The sequence below is a fragment of the Sciurus carolinensis genome, chromosome 13 (genome assembly GCF_902686445.1).
Source record: "Sciurus carolinensis chromosome 13, mSciCar1.2, whole genome shotgun sequence".
NCBI lineage: Eukaryota > Metazoa > Chordata > Mammalia > Rodentia > Sciuridae > Sciurus > Sciurus carolinensis.
This window is the reverse complement of record NC_062225.1, coordinates 36658100-36683063: the sequence shown is the minus strand read 5'-3', so window position 1 is coordinate 36683063 and position 24964 is coordinate 36658100. Positions and strand designations below refer to the sequence as shown.

Here is a 24964-nt window from a genome sequence, read left to right as displayed (position 1 = left end):
GAGTGTGCTCAAATAACCAGGAGAAAATCAAACTATATCTAGCAACCCCATCTTGAGGATAGAGCTAGCACCACACTCCAGATGAGCCTGCCTAACACTTTGGAGAAGGGAAGCTAAGAATCTTTTGAATTCCAATGAAAACAATTCTTTAACTTTTCACTGAGTTTTTTTTTTTTTTTTCTTTCCTTTTTTCTTTTCTCTGTTAATTGTGACCTTAATGGTTCATGGACATTATACATATTCATATTTGTTTTTTCTCATTTCTAGCATTTTTGAAACCAGTTATTTTTTCATGGATCTACTTTTTGAGGACTAGAAAGCTTGATTAGTATATTTCAGTTTTGTTTTGTATTCTTTATTTTTCATTTTTAATTTTTTTACCTTAAACATTATTTCACTTATCTGTTTCCCTTGATTCTCTTTCACTCTTTTCTTTTGCTAATAGCCAATCTCTATTGTTCCCTCTTTCACTATTTCTTTAATTTTTTTACATCTATCTTTTCTCCTAATCCTTCATAATAATCACATCCTATATAACTTCTGTTCTTGTAAACCCTTTTACAAACTTATTTTTATTGTAGGCCATAACTGATCATATCATTTCATGTATTTTGACAATTAAAACTGTTGATGTCATAGCAGGAACTATTTGGTTTAATGCTGTATATGCTTTGCATTGTTTGTTCTAATTATTTGTCTCCCTCTAAACAGTGAGGTACTAGAAACCTTCAGGGACACTATAAGTCCACAGGGTAGAATCTCTACTGCCTGAGATCCATACTGTCAGATGACTAGACACAAAAACAATAAGAAAAAGTGAGGAAAGAAATCACCCAAACAAACCAATATACTTCAGTAACAGAATACCACAGTGGAAGAAATGTCAGAGAGGTTTAGAGTATACATAGTTAAACTGATATGCAAGGTAAAGGATGACATAAGGAGTGAAATCAGAGAAAATATGGGAAGTGAAAGATCACTTCAATAAAGAGACAGAGATTCTGAAAAAAAAAATCAAGCAGAAATCCTCAAAGTGAAAGAATCAATAAACCAAATTAAAAATTTGATGGAAAGGATCACCAACAGACTAGATCCCTTGGAAATAGAGTTTCAGGCAATAAAGACAAAATATATAATATTGATAATAAAGTTGACCATGGATAACAGATGTTGAGAGACCATGAACAGAAATTCCAAGAAATAAGGGGGATAACCTGAAAAGTCCAAATTTAAGATTTATCAGGATAGATGAAGGCTGGAAGATACAAACCAAAGGAATGCACAATCTCGTCAATAAAATTATATCAGAAAATTTCCAAAACCTAAAGAATAAAATGAAAAATCAGATAAAGGATGCTTACAAGATCCCAAATACACAAAATTACAACAGACCCACTCCAAAGTACATTATTATGAAAATGCCTAACACACAGAAGAAAGAGACTATTTTAAAGGCTGCCAGGGAAAAACAAAACTTCACATTTACAGGGAAATCAATCCAGATCTCAGCTGATTTCTTAACCCAGACCCTCAAAGTTAGTAGGTCTTAAAATAATATATAACACATATATAACATATATACATGAAATATATAATATATAATAACTCTGAAAGAAGATGGATGCCAGCCAAGAATACGATACCCAGGAAAATTAAGCTTTAGAATTGACAATGAAATAAAAGCCTTCCATGATAAACAAAAGTTAAAAGAATTCATAATTAGAAAGTCTGCACTAAAAAACATAGTCAATAAAATATTCCATGAAGAAGACATAAAATATAAAAGTGAAAACCATCAAAGGGAGGAACTATACTAGAAGAATAGTCAATCAAAGGAGAAACTAATTCAAATCAAAAGCCAGAAATAAACCAAAATGACAAGAAATTAAAATCATTTCTCAATAAGAACATCTAATGCAAATGGACTAAACTCATCAATGAAAAGACACAGACTGACAGATTGAATTAAAAAAACTGACCCCTTTGTTTTCAAGATGGCAGACTACAGAGTGACTGCATTCCATGTCGCTCCAGGACTCAGGATTCAAGAAGAGGAGATACTGAGAGACTCAAGACCAGCTAAGAGCCACTGGGTGAGTCTTCCCTGCCCAGCAAGGCTCCCTGGTCCTGGCGGTAGTTCCGGACCACAGGGAACTTCGCTGATGAGAGCTGCCCAGTGAGACTTCCCCACTGCTGAGTCTTCCCCACCGGATGAGGTTTTCCCACTAGGGTGGTAGAAACAGAGACCCAGGCCAAGAGCAGCTGTGCTCCAGCCCTCAGTCTAGTGCCCCTTTGGCTGACCATTGGTGAACACGTGGAGGTGCCTTTGCCCACAAGCAGGGAATATACCCCACCTGGAGGCCACCACACTGAGAAGGGGAGCTTCCTTTGTGCATCACTGCATTATCAAGTTCCTCCAAGACTTCAGGTTACTGAAGGATAGGAGGTGAGTTATTAGAAACCTACAGGGAAGCTATAAATCAATAGGGGGAAATCTGCAATACCTCAGAGTTTCACTACTAGAGGGGAAGATACCTGAGCAATATGAGAAAACAAGGGAAGAAAATGTCCCAAACAAACCTAGATGCTACATCAATAAAATCCAATGACAGGATGGCAGAAGAAAGGTCAGAAAGGGAGTTCAGAATGTACATAATTAAAATGATCAGAGAAGCAAACAATGAGATGAGAGAGCAAATGCAGGTTTTGAATGATTGCCCCAATCAACAGTTAAAAGAGCAAATGTGGGAAGCAAAAGATCATTTCAATAAAGAGTTAGAGATTCTGAAAAAAAAAAAAAAAAAAACAGAAATCCTTGATATGAAGGAAATAATAAACCAAATTAAAAATTCCATAGCAAGCATAACCAATAGGATAGAACACCTGGAAGGCAGAACCTCAGACACTGAAGAAAAAATATTTCTTCTTGAAAACAAAGTAGACCAAACAGAGAAGATGGTAAGAAATCATGAACAGAATCTACAAGAATTATAGCACATCATGAAAGGGCCAAATTTAAGAATTATTGGGACTGAGGAAGGCACAGAGAAACAAAACAAGGAATGAACAAACTATTCAATGAAATAATATCAGACAATTTCCCAAATCTGAAGAATGAAATGAAAAATCAAGTACAAGAGGCTTATATACTCAAATATACAAAATTACAAGAGACCCACACCAAGAAGGCACATTATAATGAAAATACTTAACATACAAAATAAAGATAGAATTTTAAAGACTGAGAGAGAAAAGAATCAAACTACATTCAGGGGGAAACGAATACAGATATCAGCAGATTTTTCAACCCAGACCCTAAAAGCTAGAAGAGCCTGAAAGAAAACAGAAGCCAACCAAGAATCTTATACCCAGCAAAACTTACCTTCAGATTTGATGATGAAATAAAATCCTTCCATGATAAAAAAACTAAAAGAATTTACAAATAGAAAGGCGGCACTACAGATATTCTCAGAAAAATATTCCACGAGGAAGAGATGAAAAACAACGATGTAAAAGGGAGGAACTACCCTAAAGGAAGAGCCAAATAAAGGAGAAAACAAGTCATGTTAAAAAACAAAAATGAGCCAAATGACCGGGAATACAAATCATATCTCAAAATAACCCTGAATGTTAATGGCCTGAACTCATCAATCAAAAGACATAGACTGGCAGAATGGATTAAAAAGAAAAATCCAACAATATGCTGCCTGCAAGAGACTCATCTCATAGAAAGATAGAGATAGAGATACCCACACATTAAAGGTGAAAGGATGGGAAAAAACATACCATGCACATGGACACAGCAAAAAAGCTTCATCCTCACATCAGATAATGTGGACTTCAAGCCAAAGTAAGTCAGAAGGGATAAAGAAGGACATTTCATACTGCTTAAGGGTAGCATAAATCAGCAAGACTTAACAATCATAAATATCTATGCCCCAAACAGTGGCTCATCCATGTACATCAAACAAATCCTTCTCAATTCCAGGAATCAAATGACCACAACACAATAATACTAGGTGACTTTAACACACCTCTCTCACCACTGGACAGATCTTCCAAACAAAAATTAAACAAAGAAACCATAGATCTCAATAACACAATCAATAATTTAGACTTAACGGACATATAAAGAATATTCTATCCAACAAAGAGCGAATACACTTTCTTCTCAGCAGCACATGGATCCTTCTCTAAAATAGACCATATGTTATGCCACAAAGCTACTGTTAGTAAATACAAGAAGATAGAGATACCACCTTGTATTCTATCAGATCATAATGGATAGAAATTAGAAATAAATGACAGAATAAAAAGCAGAAACTACTCCAACACCTGAAGATTAAATAATATGCTACTGAATGATGAATAGATAACAGAAGACATCAGGGGGGAAATAAAATTTCTTAAAGGTAAACAAGAACAAAAATACAACATATCAAAATCTCTGGGACACTATGAAAGCAGTACCTAGAGGAAAATTTATTTCATGGAGCACATTCAATAAAAGAAGAAAAAATCAACAAATTAATGACCTAAATCTACAGCTCAAAGCCCTAGAAAAAAGAACAGATCAAAACCAAAAGTAGTAGAAGACAGGAAATAGTTAAAATCAGAGCTAAAATCAATGAAATTGAAAGAAAAGAAAAAATCAGAAAAATTGACAAATTAAAAATTTGGTTCTTTGAAAAAATAAACAAAATTGATAAACCACACTAACAAAGAGAAGGAGAGAGAAAACTCAAATTACTAAAATTTAGGATGAACATGGGAATATAATGACAGACACAAATGAAATACAAAATACAATTAGAAGCTATTTTTAAAATCTATACTCCAACAAAATAGAAAGTCGAAGACATCAACAGGTTTCTAGAGACATATGATTCACCCAAACTGAATCAGGAGGACATACACAATTTAAACAGATCAATTTCAAGTAATGAAATAGAAGAAGTCATCAAAAGCCTACCAACAAAGAAAAGTCTGGAGTAGATGGGTTCTCAGTCGAGTTCTACAAAACCTTTAAAGAAGAGCTCATTCCAATACTCCTCAAAGTATTCCATGAAATAGAAGAGGAGGGAACCCTCCCAAACTCATTCTATGAAGCCAATATCACCTTGTTACCTAAACCAGACAGAGACACATCAAGGAAAGAAAATTTTAGACCAATATCCTTAATGAACATTGATGCAAAAATTCTCAACAAAATTTTAGCAAATCACATAAAAAAAACATATTAAAAAGATAGTGCACCACGATCAAGTGGGTTTTATCCCAGGGATGCAAGGTTGGTTCAACATCAGGAAATCAACAAATGTCATTCACCATATCAACAGACAACATATCAAGTCAAGAATCACATGATTATTTTGATAGATGGAGAAAAAGCATTTGATAGAATACAGCACCCATTCATGCTCAAAACACTAGAAAAAAAAGGGATAGTGGGAACCTTCCTTAACATTGTAAAGGCCATCTATGCTAAGCCCATGGCCAATATCATTCTAAATGGTGAAAAACTGAAAGCATTCCCCCTAAAAACTGGAACAAGGCAGGGATGCTCTCTTTCACCACTTCTATTCAACATTGTCCTCGAAACTCTAGTCAGAGAAATTAGATGGACCAAGGAAATTAAAGGGATACGGATAGGAAAAGAAGAACTCAAACTATCCCTATTTGCTGATGACTTTATTCTATATTTAGAGGAACCAGGAAATTCCACCAGAAAACTTTTATAACTCATAAGTGAATTCAGTAAAGTAGCAGTATATAAGATCAATACTCATAAATCTAATGCATTTTTATATATAAGTGATGAATATTCAGAAAGAGAAGTTAGGAAAATTACCCCATTCACAATAGCTTCAAAAAAAATAAAATGTTTGGGAATCAATCTAACAAAAGAGGTGAAAGACCTCTACAATGAGAACTACAGAACACTAAAGAAAGAAATTAAAGAAAACCTTAGAAGATGGAAAGATCTCCCATGTTCTTGGATAGGCAGAATTAATATTGTCAAAATGGCCATACTACCAAAAGTGCTATACAGATTCAATGCAATTCCAATTAAAATCCCAATAATGTACCTTACAGAAATAGAGCAAGCAATTATGAAATTCATCTGGAAGAATAAAAAACCCAGAATATCTAAAGCAATCCTTGGCAGAAAGAGTGAAGCAGGGGGTATCACAATACCAGATCTTCAACTCTACTACAAAGCAATAGTAACAAAAACAGCATGGTATTGGTACCAAAATAGACATGTAGACCAATGGTACAGAATAGAGGACACAGAGACAAACCCAAGTAAATACAGTTTTCTCATACTAGAGAAAGGTGCCAAAAACATGCAATGGAGAAAAGAGAGTCTGTTCAACAAATGGTGCTGGGAAAACTGGAAATTCATATGTAGTAAAATGAAATTAAGCCTCCATCTCTCACCCTACACAAAACTCAACTCAAAATGGATCAAGGACCTCGGAATCAGACCAGAAATCCTGCACTTTATAGAAGAAAAAGCAGGTCCAAATCTTCAACGTGTTGGCTTAGGATCAGACTTCCTTAACATGAGTCCCAAAGCACAAGAAATAAAGCAAGAATCAATAACTGGGATAGATTCAAACTAAAAAGCTTTCTCACAGCAAAGGAAACTATTAGAAATGTGAAGAGAGAGCCCACGGAGTGGGAGAAAATCTTTACCTCTCATACTTCAAATAGAGCACTAATCTCCAGAATATATAAAGGCCTCAAAAAACTCTACACCAAGAATACAAATAACCCAATCAACAAATGGGCTAAGGAAATGAACAGACACTTCACAGAAGAAGATCTACAAACAATCCACAGATATATGAAAAAATGCTCAACATATCTAGTAATAAGAGAAATGCAAATCAAAACTACACTAAGATTCCATCTCACCCCAATTAGAATGGTGATTATCAAGAACACAAGCAACAATTGGTGTTGGAGAGAATGTGGGGAAAAAGGTACACTCATACATTGCTTGTGGGGCTGCAAATTAGTGCAGCTACTCTGGAAAGTAGTATGGAGATTCCTTAGAAAACTTGGAATGGAACCACCATTTGACCCAGCTATCCCACTCCTTGGCCTATATCCAAAGGACTTAAAATCAGCACACTACAGAGATACAGCCACATCAATGTTCATAGTTGCTCAATTCACAATAGCCAGATTGTGGAACCAACCTAGATGCCCTTCAATTGATGAATGGATAAAGAAACTGTGGTATATATATATATACACACATACAATGGAATATTACTCAGCCATAAAGAAGAATAAAATTATGGCATTTGCAGGCAAATGGATGAAATTGGAGAATATCATGCTAAGTGAGATAAGCCAATCTCAAAAAACCAAAGGACAAATGATCTTGCTGATAAGCAGATGATGATACATAATGGGGGGTGGGAGGAAGGCAAGAATGGAGGGAGGCGGACTTTATAAAGGATAAAGAGGGGTGAGAGGGGTGGGGGGAAGGAAGAAATGTAGAATGAATCAAACATCATTACCCTATGTAAATGTATAATTACACAAATGGTATGCCTCTACTTCATGTACAACCAGAGAAATAAGTTATACCCCATTTGTTTACAATAAAAAAAAAATGACCCAACAATATGCTGTCTCCAAGAGACTCACCTTATAGGCAAAGACCTCCAAAGACTAGGAACATAAACATAAACAAGCAGGGGTTTCTATCCTAATATCAGATAAACTGAACTTCAAGTCATAATAAATCAGAAGGGACAAAGAGGGACATTTCATTCTTCTTAAGGAAATTATACATCAATAAGACATAACAATTGTGAATATTTATGCCCCAAACAGTGGAGCATCTACACACATCAATAAACCCTTCTCAATTTCAAGAAGCAAATAGGTGTGACTTCAACACACATCTCTCACCACTGGATAGGTCATCCAAACAAAAATTAAATGAAGAAGCTATAGAACTAAAAATTGCAATTAATAATTTAGATGTAACAGACATATATAGAATATTTCATCCATCAATGACTGAATACACTTTCTTCTTGGCAGCATATGAATCCTTCTCTAAAATAGACCATATCATGTGTCACCAAGCAATTCTTAGCAAATACGAAAAGAAAAGAAATAATACCTTGCATTCTATCAGATCAAAGTGGAATGAAATTAAAAATCTATGATAAAAAATAGGAGCTACCCTAACACCTGGAGATGAAATAATACCCTATTGAATGACCCCAATAGATAGCATAAGAAATAGGGGATGAAATAAAAAATACTTACAGATTAATGAGAATACCAATACAACTTATCAAAGTCTATGGGATACAATGAAGGCAGTTCTAAGAGGAAAGTTCATTGCATTGAGCTTGGTCATTAATAGAATATCAACAAATAAATAATCTAACATTACATCTCAAAAGTTACTAAAAGAAGAAAAAAATCAACACCAAAAACAGAAGACAAGAAATAATTACAGTCAGAGCTGAAATCAATAAAATTGAAACAAAAAAATCCAAAAAATTGAAAAAACAAAAAGTTACTTGTTTGAAAAAATAAAATAGAATTGATAAACCCTTAGCCAAACTAATGAAGAGAAAGAGAAATCTCAAATACCTAAAATTTATGATGAAAAAGGATATATTACAATGGAAACTACTGAAATATAGAAAAAATAATAAACTATTTTGAAAATTTATACTATAATAAAATAGAAAATCTTGAAGACATTGACAGATTTCTAGAGACATATGAGTTGCAGAAATTGAACCAGGAGGACATAGCAAATTTAAATAAATCAATTTCAAGCAATGAAATTGAACATGCCATCAAAAGCATACCAACAAAGAAAAGCCCAGGGCCAAATGGATTCTCAGCTGAGTTCTGCCAGACATTCAGAGAAAAATTAACAGAAATCTTCCTCAAATTTTCCATGAAAATGAGGGAAACCTTTCAAACTCATTATGAGGCTAGTATTACCCTGATTCCAAAACCAGACAAAGACACATCAAGGAAAAAATTTCAGACCAATATCCTTGGTGCACATAGATGCAAAAGTTCTTAATAAAATACTGCATACAAAAACATATTAGAAAGATAGTATACCATGATCAAATGGGGTTCATCCTAGGGAAGGAAGGTTGGTTCAATATTTGGAAATCAATAAACGTAATTCATCACATCAATAGACTTAAACACAAGGATCACATGATTATCTCAACAGATATAGGAAAAGCATTTGACAAAATTACAGCATCCATTCACTAGAAAAACTAGGAACAGTAGGAACATACCTCTACATTATAAAAGTTACATATGTTAAACCCAAGGTCAATATCATTCTAAATGGAAAAAAAATTGAAAGCATTCCTTCTAAAACCTGGAAACAAGACAAGGATGCCCACTTCCACCACTTCTATTCAGCATAATCTATGAATCTCAAACCTGAGCAATTAGAAGAAAGAAATTAAAGGGATAAGAATAGGAAAAGAAGAACTCACACTATCCTTATTTGCTCATAAACATGATTCTTTATTTTGAAAACCAAAAAAACTACACCAAAAAATTTCTAGAACTCATAAATGAATTTAACAAAGTAGAAGGATGTAAAATTAACACCCCCAAAGAAATCATGTTCCACTATATCAGAGATGAATAAACTGAAAGAGAAATTAGGAAAACTACCCCATTCACAATAGCCTCAAAAAAATAAAATATTCGAGAATCAATCCAGCAAAAGAGGAGAAAGACCTCTACAATGAATACTATAGAACACCAAAGAAAGAAGTTGAAGAAGACCTTAGAATATGGAAAGATCTCCCATTCTCTTGCATAAACAGAGTAAATATTGTCACAATGGACATACTATCAAAAGCACTATACAGATTTAATGCATTTCCTGTTAAAATTCCAATGACATTCTTCATAGAACTAGAAAAAGCAATCATAAAATTCATTTGGAAAATAAGAGATCCAGAATAGCCAAAACAATCCTTAGCAAGAAGAGTGAAGCAGGAGGCGTCACAATACCAGACCCTAAACAATACTATCGAGTAATAGTAACAAAAAAGGCATGGTATTGGCACCAAAGCAGACATGAAGGCCAATGGTACAAAATAGGAGACACAGAGTAAAACTCACAAAAATACTGTTATCTCATATTAGACACAGATGCCATAAACACACACTGGAGAAACGGTAGCCTCTTTAACAAATGGTGCTGGAAAAACTGGAAATCCATATGTAGTAAAATTAAATTAAACCCCCATCTCTCATCCTGCACAAATATCAATTTAAAATGGTTCAAGGACCTAGGCATTAGATCAGAGATCCTGTGTCTACTTGAAGAAAAAAGTAAGTTCAAATCTCCATCATGTTGGCATAGGAACTGACTTCCTCAACAAGACTTCAAAGGGCAAGAAATAAAATCAAGAATCAATAAAAGGAATGCTGTCAAACTAAAAAGTTTCTTCACAGGAAAGGAAATAAAAGCATGAAGAGAGAGCCTACAGAATGGAAGAAAAGTCTTTGCCACCTGTGTCTTATAGCATTAATCACCAGAATATATAAAGAACTCAAAAATCTTAATTCCAAAAATCAAATAATCCAATCAGTAAATGGGCAAAGGAACTGAAAAGACACTTAACAGAAGAAATACGAATGGTCAACAAATATATGAAAAAATGTTCAGCATGGCTAGTAATTGAAAAATGCAAATTAAAACTATATTGAGATTTCATCTCACTCCAGTCAGAAATGGCAATTATCAAGAATACAAGTAACAATAGATGTTGGAGAAGATGTGGGGAAAAAAGTAAACTCATACATTGCTGGTGGGACTGCAAATTGGTGCAACACCTTTGGAAAGCAATATGGAGATTCCTAAGAAAACTTGGAATGGAACCACCATTTGCCCCAGTTATTCCACTCGTTGGCATATACCCAAAGGACTTAAAATAAGCATATTACAGTGATGTAGCCACATAAATGTTTATAGCAGCTCAATTCACAATAGCTAAGCTATGGAAATAACCTAGGTGACCTTAAATAGATGAATGGATAAAGAAAATGTGCTATAAATACACCATGGAATACTACTCAGTCATAAAGAAGAATGAAATTACAGCATTTGCCAGGAAATGGATAGAACTGGAGACAATCATGCTAAGTGAAATAAGTCAATCCCCAATAAAACTAAAAGCTGAATGTTCTCTCTGATATGTGAATGCTAATACACAATAATAGGTGGGGTGGAAGGAAGAACAGAAATTCACTGGATTAGACAAAGGGGAATAAAGGGAAGGGAGGGGAATGGGAATAGGAAAGGCAGTAGAATGAACTGGACATAACTTTCCTTTGTTCATATATGAATACACAACCAGTATAACTCTGCATCATGTACAATCGCAAGAAGGGGAAGTTATACTCTATGTATTAATATGTCAAATACATTCTATTGTCATATATAACTAAAACAACAAATAAAATTTTTTACCCTGTGTACATGTATGATTACATGAATTATTTGAATTTACATCATGCACAACCATAGAAATGAATAGATGTACCCCATTTGTATACAATGAATCAAAATGCAGTCTGTAAAAATAAAAAAATAATTTAAAAAAATCTTTTTTTTATTGTAAACAAATGGGATACATGTTGTTTCTTTATTTGTACATGGAGTCAAGGCATACCATTTGTGTAATCATAAATTTACATAGGGTAATGTTGTTTGATTCATTCTGTTATTTTTTCCCTTCCCCCCAACCCTCCAACCCCTCTTTTCCCTCTATACAGTCCTTCCTTCCTCCATTCTTGCCTCCCTCCCTAACCCTAACCCTAACACTAACCCCTCCCACCCCCCATTATGTGTCATCATCTGCTTATCAGCAAGATCATTCGTTCTTTGTTGTTTTTTTTTTTTATTGTATACAAATGGGATACATGTTGTTTCTCTATTTGTACATGGAGTCAAGGCATACCATTTGTGTAATCATAAATTTACATAGGGCAATGATGTTTGATTCATTATTTTTTTCCCTTCCCCCCCACCCCTCCCACCCCTCTTTTCCCTCTATACAGTCCTTCTTTCCTCCATTCTTATCACCCTCCTTATCCCTAACCCTAAACCTAACCCTAACCTTAAAACTAACGCCTCCCACCCCCCATTATATGTCCTCATCCGCTTATCAGCGAGATCATTCGTCCTTTAGTTTTTTTGAGATTGGCTTATCTCACTTAGCATGATATTCTCCAATTTCATCCATTTGCCTGCAAATGCCATAATTTTATCATTCTTCATTGTGGAGTAATATTCCATTGTATATATATGCCACAGTTTCTTTATCCATTCATCAATTGAAGGGCATCTAGGTTGGTTCCACAATCTGGCTATTGTGAATTGAGCAGCTATGAACATTGATGTGGCTGTATCTCTGTAGTATGCTGATTTTAAGTCTTTTGGGTATAGGCCAAGGAGTGGGATAGCTGGGTCAAATGGTGGTTCCATTCCAAGCTTTCTGAGGAATCTTCATACTGCTTTCCAGAGTGGCTACACTAATTTGCAACCCCACCAGCAATGTATGAGTGTACCTACATTTTTAAAACAGAAAATCTTGTACCCTCTGGTCTCTGAAAATTTAGAAGATCTAATTGATTAAATGGTTATTTGGAGTAGGCCTACTCTGTGTGCTGAAAAGTCAGGCTCTGTACTTCATTGACTCCATGATGCTATGGCATAGCACTCAGGCATCATATCCTATCTCCCTGTAAGTTCACTTCAGTTCAATATGCACTGTCACAGTGTGAGAGTGTTGCCAAAGAACAATGGAAGAAGACTTACCTAATTTTTTTGTTTTCTAAAGTAAGGTCCTTATTTTTGTTTTCTAAAGTAAGATCTTTAGTAAGTTAGCATATTGAAAAAAAAAGTCTGTTTCAGTTTTTTAAAACTTAAGAGACATAACAACCAGATACAATTGGTCTTGGACTAGATCCTGGGACAAACCAGATGTAATCTGCTTAACCTGGGGACTTTTGAATACAGAACATGTTTGACAATTGTTTAGCAATTCTTTAAACAATTAAGTTTTTTTTTGGAGGGTGTGTGATACTTGTATTTTGGTTCTGTAGAAACATATTTTTTGAGATGGATACTGAATTATTTAACTTAACACAATGAAGGATTGAAAGAAAAACATAAACATTATAGAAAAATTAATGCTGGTTCATGAGGCAAAGTATCAAAATAGTTATTTAGCATATAAAAAATAAAGCAATAAAACCAGTTCAAAAAACAAGAATATAAATGATGTGCTTCATGATTTAAATAGCAATAATAAATAATATATACTTAATTTTTATAATTATCTGAATTTCTTTGCCTAAAATTTTAATTGAATAATCTATATTACTTTATTTTATCAAAGATAATAGTTCTACTAAAATAATTTTCCCTAGTATAATTTCATGACTAAGACATGTTGATTCACAACCACCAGATCTCAGTGTGGTTTCCCCCTACCAAAAAAACCAGTTACTCAGATTCCTAAGATAGAAAAAGTTATATAAACCTCATTTAATAGAACTGGTAAAGGTATGTAGGTATTCTTTCAACTCATTCCCACATACAGATTATACAGCCTTAGCACCAATAAAACTTCATACTAAAAGATAAGCCATTTGGAGGAAACTGGTTCCCCAAATTTCCTGAAATAAAATAGCAACACTGAGTAAACATGAAAGGGAAAAGTAATTCTATGGAAAATAACCTAGAAATAAATAAATTCTTGACTATTGTTGGAACTTTTTAGGGCTACCATTTCTGTCACCAAATACCACCAAACAGAAACCTACAAGACCACATACTAGGTATTCCTATAAAAAATAATTAGTACATACAAATGGAAGACTTACCAGGTTCTTGAAGTTTAAGAGCTTGCAAATCAAGACTCTCATTTTCCTTAAAGAATAAATGGAACTTTTCAAAAGCAGCTGCATATAAGCGGGCAGATTCGAATGCTGCATGAATGGTGTCCTAAATGTTATAAACAAGCAGACAAAAAAACCCCTGTATTTTTCTTAAGCAGAATTTAGTTCAACATTGAAAAACACACATATATACATGCACGCACAAGCAGTGTCTCTGTGTCCAGCAACATGCTTTGACTTGGGAATACATGATGAGAAAAGGTACATCCTTGATGTCAAGGGGCATGTGATGAATTCAAGAAGAAACTTATAAAAAATTAAAAATCATCTTTAAAATTTGACTTTTGAAGAATTATTCCTAATGATTGAAAAGAAGTACATTTGTAATTTTTTTCTAGTAAACCTGGCAAAGAATTAATGCCTTTTCCAAACTGCAAATTTTATGTCTTAATTGATGTGTTTTTGAGCAAAAGCAAGACTATTTCGCATGCCTACAAAATCACTTGTTTAATCTTTATTGTCAGATTCTCTGCACTGACCAGTCTTTCATTCCAAAATGTCCTTCATACATTGCCCTAATAAAACCTTTTACTTCATTTTTCACATTTGGATCCCTACAATTTCCCACCCCACCCCCAAACCAAAACAATTGTTTGCACTTATTTCAGTCCCTTTAATACCTTTATCAACATATATTATTACATGTTCAATGCCTATGAAAGGCAGTTAGAATTTGTTGTTGGTTTTGGCCTATGACTTCCTGGTTGCACTTCAAGTCTTACCTTATATTTCTTATCAAGATTTCTTGTAAATGCACATTTTGTTTCATGGAAAACTAAAGACAATTAATGTAACTGCACAAACTCAACATACCAATGATAGGGAAAATGTTTCAGAGTCATGCTTTGTAGATGGTAAGCAAGTAGTAGAAAATTTAGTTTACAAAAAATGGTAAACACCCTAAATGTCTACATTAGTTGTTTGTTTCATTTATTTTCTTTGATTAGGCTCTTATATAATCTTCCAGAATGTTTGTGCCTTTACAACATAAATTTTTAAAAAACAGTCAAAACAGTAAAAAACTGTCAAACAGTAACTCTATTGAGCTGACTGATGTGGAAAATCATGTGGGTTACAGAAACATAATATGAGGCTATAGATGGAAAGCTCCACTAATATTCAAAATGATTTCATTTTTTAAAAAAAATTTTGAGATTTCTATTGAAGAAATGTTGCTGAAACAGTATAAAGAATTCCATTGCTTACACATATTCCCTAAACTTCAACAATTTGCCATATTTGCTTCATCATTCTCTTTCTATATGTATTATTTTACTCTAAACCATTTGGGAGAAAGTTACAAACATGCGGTACCTTTACCACATGTATCAAACACAAAAATATTTTCTTGCATAACTATAATACAATGGTCTAAATCAGAAAATGAACATGGATATTTATATTATTATCCAACTACAAACATTATACAATTCAGCCATTTGTCACAATCATGTTTTTCATAACAAAAGAAAGAAAACATTTTTTTACTAGTCTACTGTTCTATGTAGGATATTATATACCATCTTGCCATAGCTTTTTTTTTCTTTTTTGGCAGAGTTGGGGATTGAACCCAGGGCCTTATACTTGCCAAGGGAAGCACCCTACCAACTGAGCTATATCTGCAGTCCCTGCCATAGTGTTTTGATTTCCTTTAATCTGGGACATTTTCTCAATCTTATTTTTCTTTCATGACCTTTACACATTTCAAGATGGTTGTGTGCATTTGTGTATTTCATGCTTCCTTATGTTTCCTATACATTTCTGACTAGAATACCACAAAATGATGTGTGTTCTCAGTGCATTCTATCAAAAGACACAAAATATGAATTTGTGTGATTATTTGTAATGTTAACAGATTGATTACAGTGGCATCTGCTAGGCTTACCATTATAAACTTACTACTTTCCCCTTTGAAATCAATAAAAATGTTATGAAGAGAGGCTCTGAACCTATATAAATATCGTTTCTCATCATACTTTTGCATACTCATTTCACACTAAATTGCTGAGGCTGGCTTTGAACTTGCAATCTTCCTGATATCTCAGCAATTTGAATAGGGCTGTAATAAACATGGGTGTGCAGGTATCTCCAACATATTGATTTCATTTCCTTTTGATATATACCCAGTACTGGGATTGTTGGATCATATGGTACTTCTATTTTTAATTTTTTGGGAATGTCTATACTGTTTTTCATAGTGATCACACTAATTTACATTCCTGCCAATAATATGTCAGGGTTCCCCTTCCTCCACATTCTTGCAGACACTTTTGTCTTTTTGATAACCAGCCATTATAGTTAGAGTAAGGTGATATCTCATTAGATTTGACTGATATGTTCTTTATGATTAGTGTTGCCAAGCATTTTTTCCATATATTTGTTGACCATTTGTATGTCTTCTTTTGAAAAATTTCCTAAGATTTACTGCATACTCATTTTAGTATATAATGGAGATTCTTGACTATTTCTGTGATGGTATATCTGTAAGTTAGCTGATCATTTTTCTTTGTGATCTGGAGGAATTTTTATTCAGCTTTAATATATAATAGTTTTAGAAGGATATTATCTCAAGAGTTAATTGTTCTGGGTCAATTTTCCAAGGCACTTTGTATGTTCTTTTAAATAGAGATTCAACAGGCCCAGTAGTGCACGCCTGTAATCCCACCAGCTTGGGAGGCTGAGGTAGAAGGATTCTGAGTTCAAAGCCAGCCTCAGCAAGGGTGACACAGGCACTAAGCAACTCAGTAAGACCCTTTCTCTGAATAAAATACAAAATAGGGTGAGGGATGTGGTTCAGTGGCCAAGTGCCCCTGAGTTCAATCCTTGGTACCACCACCCCTCAAAAAATAGATTAAAATTTTCTTTTCAAGGACTAGTTATGTTTGCTTGATGCCCTTGTTCTTCTCCTGCAGCAACTCCAATTATGTAGGCTACATATTTTGCCTGTCTTCCATTAGAATTACTTATGTGTTGTACTTATTCTTTATTTTCATTCTCTTGGTTGTTTTCCTGTCTTCTATATCATTATTTTTTTCCTGTAATTTCTTTATATTCATATTAAACTTTTAGTCTTCATTTCTGAGATAATTTTGTCTTTTTGTTCATTTCTATTTTAATTTTGAATATTTGATTCAATGTGGTCTTCCATATATTCAAATGCTTCTGAGGATATTTACTTCAGTGTGTGGTGCTGCTTTAGTTTCATGGTTGGGTTGGGGGAGAAGAATATTCATCAGCAGTCTTAATTCTTACTTTCTGTTTTCTCTTCAGAGTAGTTTTGCATGTATCAAATCTATTTATGAATTTTTTCAACTCATGGATGTGAAGTGATTATAGTTCAAGGGCATTTTGTTCTGTCAGAGAAATATGCTATTTTATTTTATGGTGGTAGGGAAAGATCTGGGTGCACTCTGATTTTTTGGTTCTTGTTTATCCTCCAGATTTTGCATTTTTATTAATTGCCTTATTTTCTCTACATCACCCAACGTTCAGATAATGCCTCTTCTTCCTTTTTAAACTTATTTTCTACCCCAGAAATGATTCCATCTTGAATAATTGCCCTTTAAAGTCCCTTTCCTGCAGTCAGTGCTCTGATTTACCAACACTTTCTAAAAGTCATTTTTGCATGTAGGGTGGGTTTCTTTTTGGCTGTGATTTTAGCTTAACCTCAGGTCAACTGCTTGCTCCCTGCTTCTTTTTCATACATTTTCAAAGGACTGACCTCATTGTCTGCAAAAGTTTGTGGCAAGGGCATGGGAAAGAAAACTCACTGTTATTTGTGCATAAATTTCTGCTCAAAGGTAATATGACATTTGTGTATTCTCTGTTTTCTGGCTTTTGATATGACATAAAATTTGCTTAGCTTTATTTCTTTTTTTTTCTGAAGGTCATTATTCTTGGAGGATGCGTGGGATAAATAATATTCAGACAGCTGCCATTAATTTTGGCTCCTCCAAATTGGAAATACAATTTGTAATCACAAATGTTATAACCAGTCCTTTAAAGGAAAATAATTGACTAAGGAAGAAAAAGTTGATAAACACAAAAGTATTTTGGCTTTTTGTTATTAGGTCAGATGATTTGGTAGTTAGTGAATGAAACAAATCTGTGGAATACCCTCTGTAGTACAGTACTTAGTGGAAAAGAACCCACAATCTAGGACAAATTTTGGAATTAGTCAAGATAATTTGCAAAGTTAAAATTATGAAAGGAGGACAAAGTCAGATGATAGGAGTTTATGATTTTGAATTTATGATTGACAATGCAGTTGGGAATAAGAACTCTATCACAAGTAGGTGTAGAAACAGTAGAGGATGGAATATATTATGTTTAATTTGAATTTGAATACATTATGTTTATTTTACCCTGATTTGATGAGTGCATATTATATACATGTATTGAAAAATCACATTGTATAATTACTGTGTCAACCAAAAGTTTTAAAAATATTTAAGAAGAATGAAATATTAGTTACCCTGACTTGATCATTGCACACGTATTGAATCACACTATTCCAAAGATTTGTAAAATTAAAATAATAATTTGAAAAATAAAATCATACCATGATAGCTACAATGATATCTTTATGAAATGAACAGATTTAAACACTATGTTAATTTTAAGCTACACAAGGCTGTATGTAAAATGGTTATCCTATGACTGACAAATAGGTAGATTTTAAGATTCAAAATTATAGTGGCACTTGCATACCAAGGAGAAAAGGCAATAGAATTTGCGTTAAGGGCCACATTCCTGTTTTCCATAGAGACTGGATTACCCAAAGATCCAGGGAAGAAACAAACCAAGGAGCAGTGCTGCTTCTTCCCTTTTCACATCAAATCTTCTGTAAATGTGCTTTTGTTTTTAAAAATTGGGGCACTTAAGTTGAAAATTTTAGTATATGAAATGCTATGTTCAAATTCTTCAAGTATACTTGAGATAGTGCTTTTGAAGAGTTATAGAGAGACACTATTACATTTCTAATGAGTTTCAAATAATTACATTATACTTTTATAAAGCACAAAACATTTAATAGGAAATGACTTCAGTTAAAAAGATTGTATTGACTGGTAAGTCATCCAGGTTCTGCTTGTGTCTGTTAGGATTTTCAACAGTCATTACTGCTTCACTAGAAACACATGCAAATAGATTGCTAATGATGTGCAACTGTTTTCCCTGATAATTTAATGCTTTTAAAAAGTTATTTCTTGCTTAACAGGGCAATTTTTAAGATACCAACATTATTTTCAAATTTTGCCATGTTGAGATTATGTTTATTCCAATTTTCACAAATATTTAAAGATGAGAGAGGAAGAAAATATATTACTCAATTTCTTAAGAATTGAAAATATAAAATAGTTTTAGTAAAAGTAAATTTACCTTTATTTGAAAGACAATTGTGTGAAAATTCTTATCATCATCAAACACAGATGATAAGTTTGGCCCAGGTCCACAAGTTTTTTCTTCAAATTTGTTGTTAATGTAAGGGCTGGTGAAAGCATCAAAATATGTATCAGGCACAAGATTTGGAACTGATAACACAGTGTTTTGAAAATGATTAATTGAACCTGAAATACCATCCTGTTAGAGAGAAAAGCATAAACATAAATGTAAATATACAGATGATTACATTTATGAATATTCTGAATTACTAAAATAAACATGAATAACTCAATCAACCACGTCAGATGCTGTGTTGATTCTGAGCATATGATGAATTGGAAAACATAGTCCTGCTTTTAGGACACATAGTTTTCTAATTGAGAAAGAGGTAGATTTAAAAAAATGTAATACATTATGATGAGATCCACATTCAAAGTGTGAACAAAACACCAAAGGGTCAGAAGAAAGTCAAAAGAAAGTTTTAAGGAAGGGCTATAAGTTTAGATTGTTGGCAGGGAGAGGAGGGCTTATGTGTGCATGGTGGGTGGTCTATGCCTGTAATCCCAGCTATTCCAGAGGCTAAAGCAGGAGTATCACAAATTCTAGATCAGCCTGGGCAATTTAGCAAGACACTAGCAAGGAGGAGGAGGAGAATTGTGGGGTGGGGGGAAGAGGTTGTTGTTTGAGTAGTAATTTCTATTTTAGAAATCTAGGACTGAGGCTGTACAGAGACTTGCTTAGCATGTGTGAGTCCCTGAGTTCGATCCCTGGTACCATAAAAAAAAAAAAAAATATATATATATATATATATATACACACACACACACACACACATAACCTGAGAGAAAAAAACTTTTACATATAAACAAAGATTTATGTGAAGAACATTCACTGCAGCATAACTCATAATAATAACTAATTATACTTAAGTATTCAAAACTACTAGTATGGTTATAAAAGTTATGGGTATACCTTAAAGAAAATTAGATAAAGTACTTTGTGAATGAATCTTAAAAGATGAGTTAGAGCTTGCCCAGTGTACCAAACTCCTAGAAGTCCCATTCTCTCTATCATTGTGTGTGAAGGAGCCATCACCAAGAGGTGCTGGAGTACAGAGCTAGTGTGGAGAAACAGTATGCAGCAGATGTGTTAACACAGGCAGGCAGACAGGTAGATGTAAGCAGGCAGGTGGGGGAAGGAAAAATAGGGCTCACTCCACCCAGGGTGATGAAAAATAACTCTCCCTCAGAGGACAGGAAATTCCTCCTAAAACCTGCCTCCTTCTTGGTCAGGTACTACCTTCTTAAACTAGAAGAACCAGGTTTAACCAGTTTAAGGGACTTCCAACTTTGAAACATACATAGAGGTACTGTCATTTGGCAGACCCTGATTCTCTATAATTTATTATGGTTCTAAAACCTGGGTAGGTTTAGGTGGGATACTAATATAAACTTTCCAACACATGAAACCAGCACAGGGCACTAGGTCATGGCCTCCAAACTGCAGTAACCTCAGCAAGTTCATAAAACAAGAGGAAGGAGATTCCAAGACCAAATATAAAAATCCACTATGTGGAGTCAGGCAACATGATGCACACTTGTAATCAGTCACTTGGGAGGCTGAGGCAGGAGGATCACAAGTTTGAGGCCATCTTGGGCAACTTAGTGAGGCTTTGCCTCAAAATAAAAAATAAAAAGGACTGGGGATATAGATCACTGGTTAAAGCACCCCTGGATTCAATCCCCACTACCAACAAAACAAAACTCTCCCTGTGGAAAGCCTTAGGCCTCTTCTTCTCTGGGCAGGGGTCTGTTCCACAGGGAGGCAAGGCTCCTTTTGGAGCTTACCTCCATTAAATTAAATAAACTCTTTGTGCTTATTCTCTAATTCTCTTGACTGAACTATTTCAAGACAAGAACTGAGGAAACAAGAGTCTTTTTAGGACCTGCTAAACAGGACTTTCACATCTGCTAATATGTAAATGTATCATAACCCCTTGTTTCATATAATACCAGCAAAATCTCACAGAGCCCTCTTTGAAAAATGCTACCATAGGTAATGGAGAAATTTTAAGCAGAAAAGTTACATGATTAACTTTGCCAATGACAATGACTTGCTAACAGAAATGTGGAAAATGAATTAGAAGGAAGAGAAACAAGCAAATCAAAACAGACTATTATGTCAGGCCAGATAGAGATGATAAGGTTATGATTGAGAGAGCAACTAAAGTTCTACATATAACCTGGTGACTTGACTTCAGGGAGCAAAGGGAGAATCTAAGATATCTCAGATCTCTGGGTACCTGAATAGTGCCTTTCATTAAGATGGAGATAGGGTGGGAAGAGCAAGTTTTAGAAGAAGTAGATAAGTTTAGCTAATTTTGGTGATTTGGAGTTGATCATGGAACATTTTGGTGGCTATTTCCAGATGGCTGTGTCTGGGGCTTAGGAAAAAAAGTACTAGATGTAAATATATATTTATGAGTCAGTATCCTAGAAGTTCAAACAGGCACAGAAAAGAGCACCCAGGAAAAATTCATAGTGTGTGAAGAGGAGGGAACACTTTAGGATAGCATTAATCAAGCGGCTGACAAAAAAAAGATCTTGAAAGAAAGCTGAGAAAGAAAAAATAAAGGTCAAGAATAGAACCAAGGGAAATTAAACCAAGAGTCTATTTCAGGAGGCAAAAGCAGTAAACGGAGTCACATGCAATAGGAGATCTGTCAAACACAACAAGATGAGAACTGAAAAGCAAATACTGAATCAAGTATTTAATACACTGGTAACCCAAGCAAGAACAATTTAAGTATCATGACTTAAGCATATAATTTTCTGAGCTGGGATTGTAGCTCAGTGGTGGAGTACTTGCCTAGCCTGTGTGAGGTACTGAATTCAATCCTCAGCATGACAAAAAAATAAATAAAGATATAGGAAGAGTGAGTCATTATTAAATTTCTTTTAAAAAGCATATAATTTCCTTCAAATGAAGCCCTATATATATGCATGTATGTTTAAAATAACCAGATGGAGATGATTTATGCTAATGACTAAAATAATTGTGGGGGGAGAAAATTCATGAATGAAAGTCTTATTTACACTTTCAATTTTGGGTATGTGAAGTAAAATCTTACACTGATAGGAACACACAAACTTGCTGATTACTCCTAGAGCTCAGTCATTTGTAGGAATTAAAAATAACTATATGTGGAGCAGAGTTTTACAACAGAAAAATTAGAGGGGTGTGGAGTTTTTTGAGGACTCTCACTTGGGAGTAAAGACAACAAACTGCTTGCAGGGGACAGTTTCCTTGTGTCACCTGCAACATGGGGTTACCTGCATCCCAGGTGAAGAATATGAATCTTGCGGTCAGTAGATGTGAGAGCTCAGTCCTTCTCTGCTTGGGACCTCCCAAGAGCAGTTCCAGCCACCAGTAGCTTATCAGTCTGTCTGTCATTGTAAATGTCTTAAAATATTCTATCTCATAAATTACAGAATCATAGACTACTGGAAGAGGAGGCAACCCAAGAACTCATCTGCTTTCTCATTTTAAAAATGAAAAAACTGAACCCAGGGTGCTTATTATATTGTAAAGCCAAGACTAAAATCTACAGATCCTGAGTACTATTGTTTTTGCACTACAGTATACCAGCTAACAACAGAAAATAAGGACTGACTGATTTACTAATCTACACAGGTACACAAATGTGGCAGACAAAATAAGATGACCCCCAAGATTCCTTCCCACCAGTGTACACACCTGTACAATGCCCTGCTCTTGAGTGTGGATGGACCTATGATTATGAAGGGATATAACTCCTGGGATTAGGTTACATTATATGGCAAAGTTAGAAAGATTCTGCAGATAAAATCAAGGTCCAAAATAGACTGATTCTGAATTAATCAAAAAGGTGATCCTCCTGGGTAGACCTGATTGAATCAAGGGAAAGACTTCAAAAGAGAAATTGGGCTTCCTGGAATTCTCTAATAGGCCTTGAAGAGATAAGAGCTATGTTATAAACTGCTTATAGAGGGGGTCATATGTCAAGGGACTAAAGGGGGCTTGGCTGACATTTGCAAAAAAATGGGAACCTTAGTCCAGTAGCTGCACAGAGCTATATTCTTCCAACAATCTGAGGGAACTCAGATGTGGATCCTTCCCAGTCAAGCATGGGATAAAAAAGATATCAGGCCTGGCTGACAAATGAACTGCAACCTGGAGAGGTCCTAAAGCAGAGGATGAGCTAAGCAGCAAGTGTCCACATTCCTGGCCTACAGAAACTGAGATAAATAGTGGTTGCTTTAAACTGCAAAATTTGTGGTAATCTGTTACAGAGCAATAAATGACTAAGACTATGAAATTACCTCAGATGTAGAATGCTTTTGAAAAGATTTCAAAAATGGTGTTTTTGAGAATGATTTCTTGAACTCTTGTTAGAGGGATGCCTATTGTGCATTCTAAGGTTTATATAGAACATGTCCACCCAATGGTGTACCTTACCAAACCCCTAATTTGCCTCAAGTTAAAGAAAATGTGCTATACTTTTAGACAGTTTTTATGTACAGGAAATGCTGTAAAGGAGCAATGCTTTCTCGCTTTTGGAGGAGTGACAACTGCAGTTCTGCCAATCTTTTAATGGTAAAGCAGTTGCTTCATTTTCCAAAAATGTGTTTATTACACAGAAATTATATATTATATATAATATTGTATATTATGTATGAAGAAGCACACACCAGGAAGTCTTCCAATGAAGGCTCAAAGAGTAGTGACTGAATGGTCAAAATCAGTTCTGTGATGAACATGGGGATGAGAGATTCATCTTCTTCCTGTTTTTCTATCACAGGAGCCCCCTAAAGTGAACACATTTGCAGTGTTATAAAGACATTAGTACCAAGATGTAAAGTAAGACAAAGACATATAAACTTTAAGTTTCTATAATTAGCTGAATTTATAATCATAGCATGTGGAAAGAAAAAAGACAAATATTGAAAGATGACATAGTATCATAAAATGTCTGTCCAATAAAAACATTATCAACAAAATGGAAAGTAAACAATAAATTGGGAAAACATGTATACATGTTTTATACAACAAAGTTGGTAATATTTAAATAGGAGTGGAGTTCATATACTTAATAGAAATAATACTAATAACCAATACTTCAATAGAAATATGTTCAAACAAATTTCTCTATTTTTCTAATACACAGAAAATAGCATGATTTATAGTTAGCACTCCTCAATAAGTATTGATAATGAATTTTAATTTGATCTGAATATACCTTTTTGTCAGTGACTTCAGGCTTCTCCTCAGTAATCCATTTCTGAATGACATCTGCTGAAGGTGTTCTTTTCAGTTTATCAGTGAGATAATTCAGAAGAGAGTTAGTAGAATTTACTGTTAAGACATGCAGCGTATTCTCAATTAAATAATCATTTAGATAGATAAAGCTTGAAAAGAAAAGCAAATACTGTTTCAGTTTTCTATACTCACTATATATTTTTCATAGTGACTCTAAATCAAGAATTTAAATTTTAAAATATAATTTCTCCTTGACTTGTGATCTAATTATATAACA

The 24964-nt window shown here is 34.3% G+C and overlaps 1 protein-coding gene across 1 annotated transcript in view; it reads right to left on the bottom strand.

Moving 5' to 3' along the window:
- Positions 1-24964, bottom strand: part of LOC124962941 (dynein axonemal heavy chain 6-like) — a 292982-nt gene that overhangs the window by 227610 nt on the left and 40408 nt on the right. Inside the window, 4 exon segments of the mRNA XM_047522202.1 lie at positions 13933-14053; positions 19387-19587; positions 24120-24236; positions 24668-24836. Coding sequence (XP_047378158.1) covers positions 13933-14053; positions 19387-19587; positions 24120-24236; positions 24668-24836 — 608 coding nt within the window.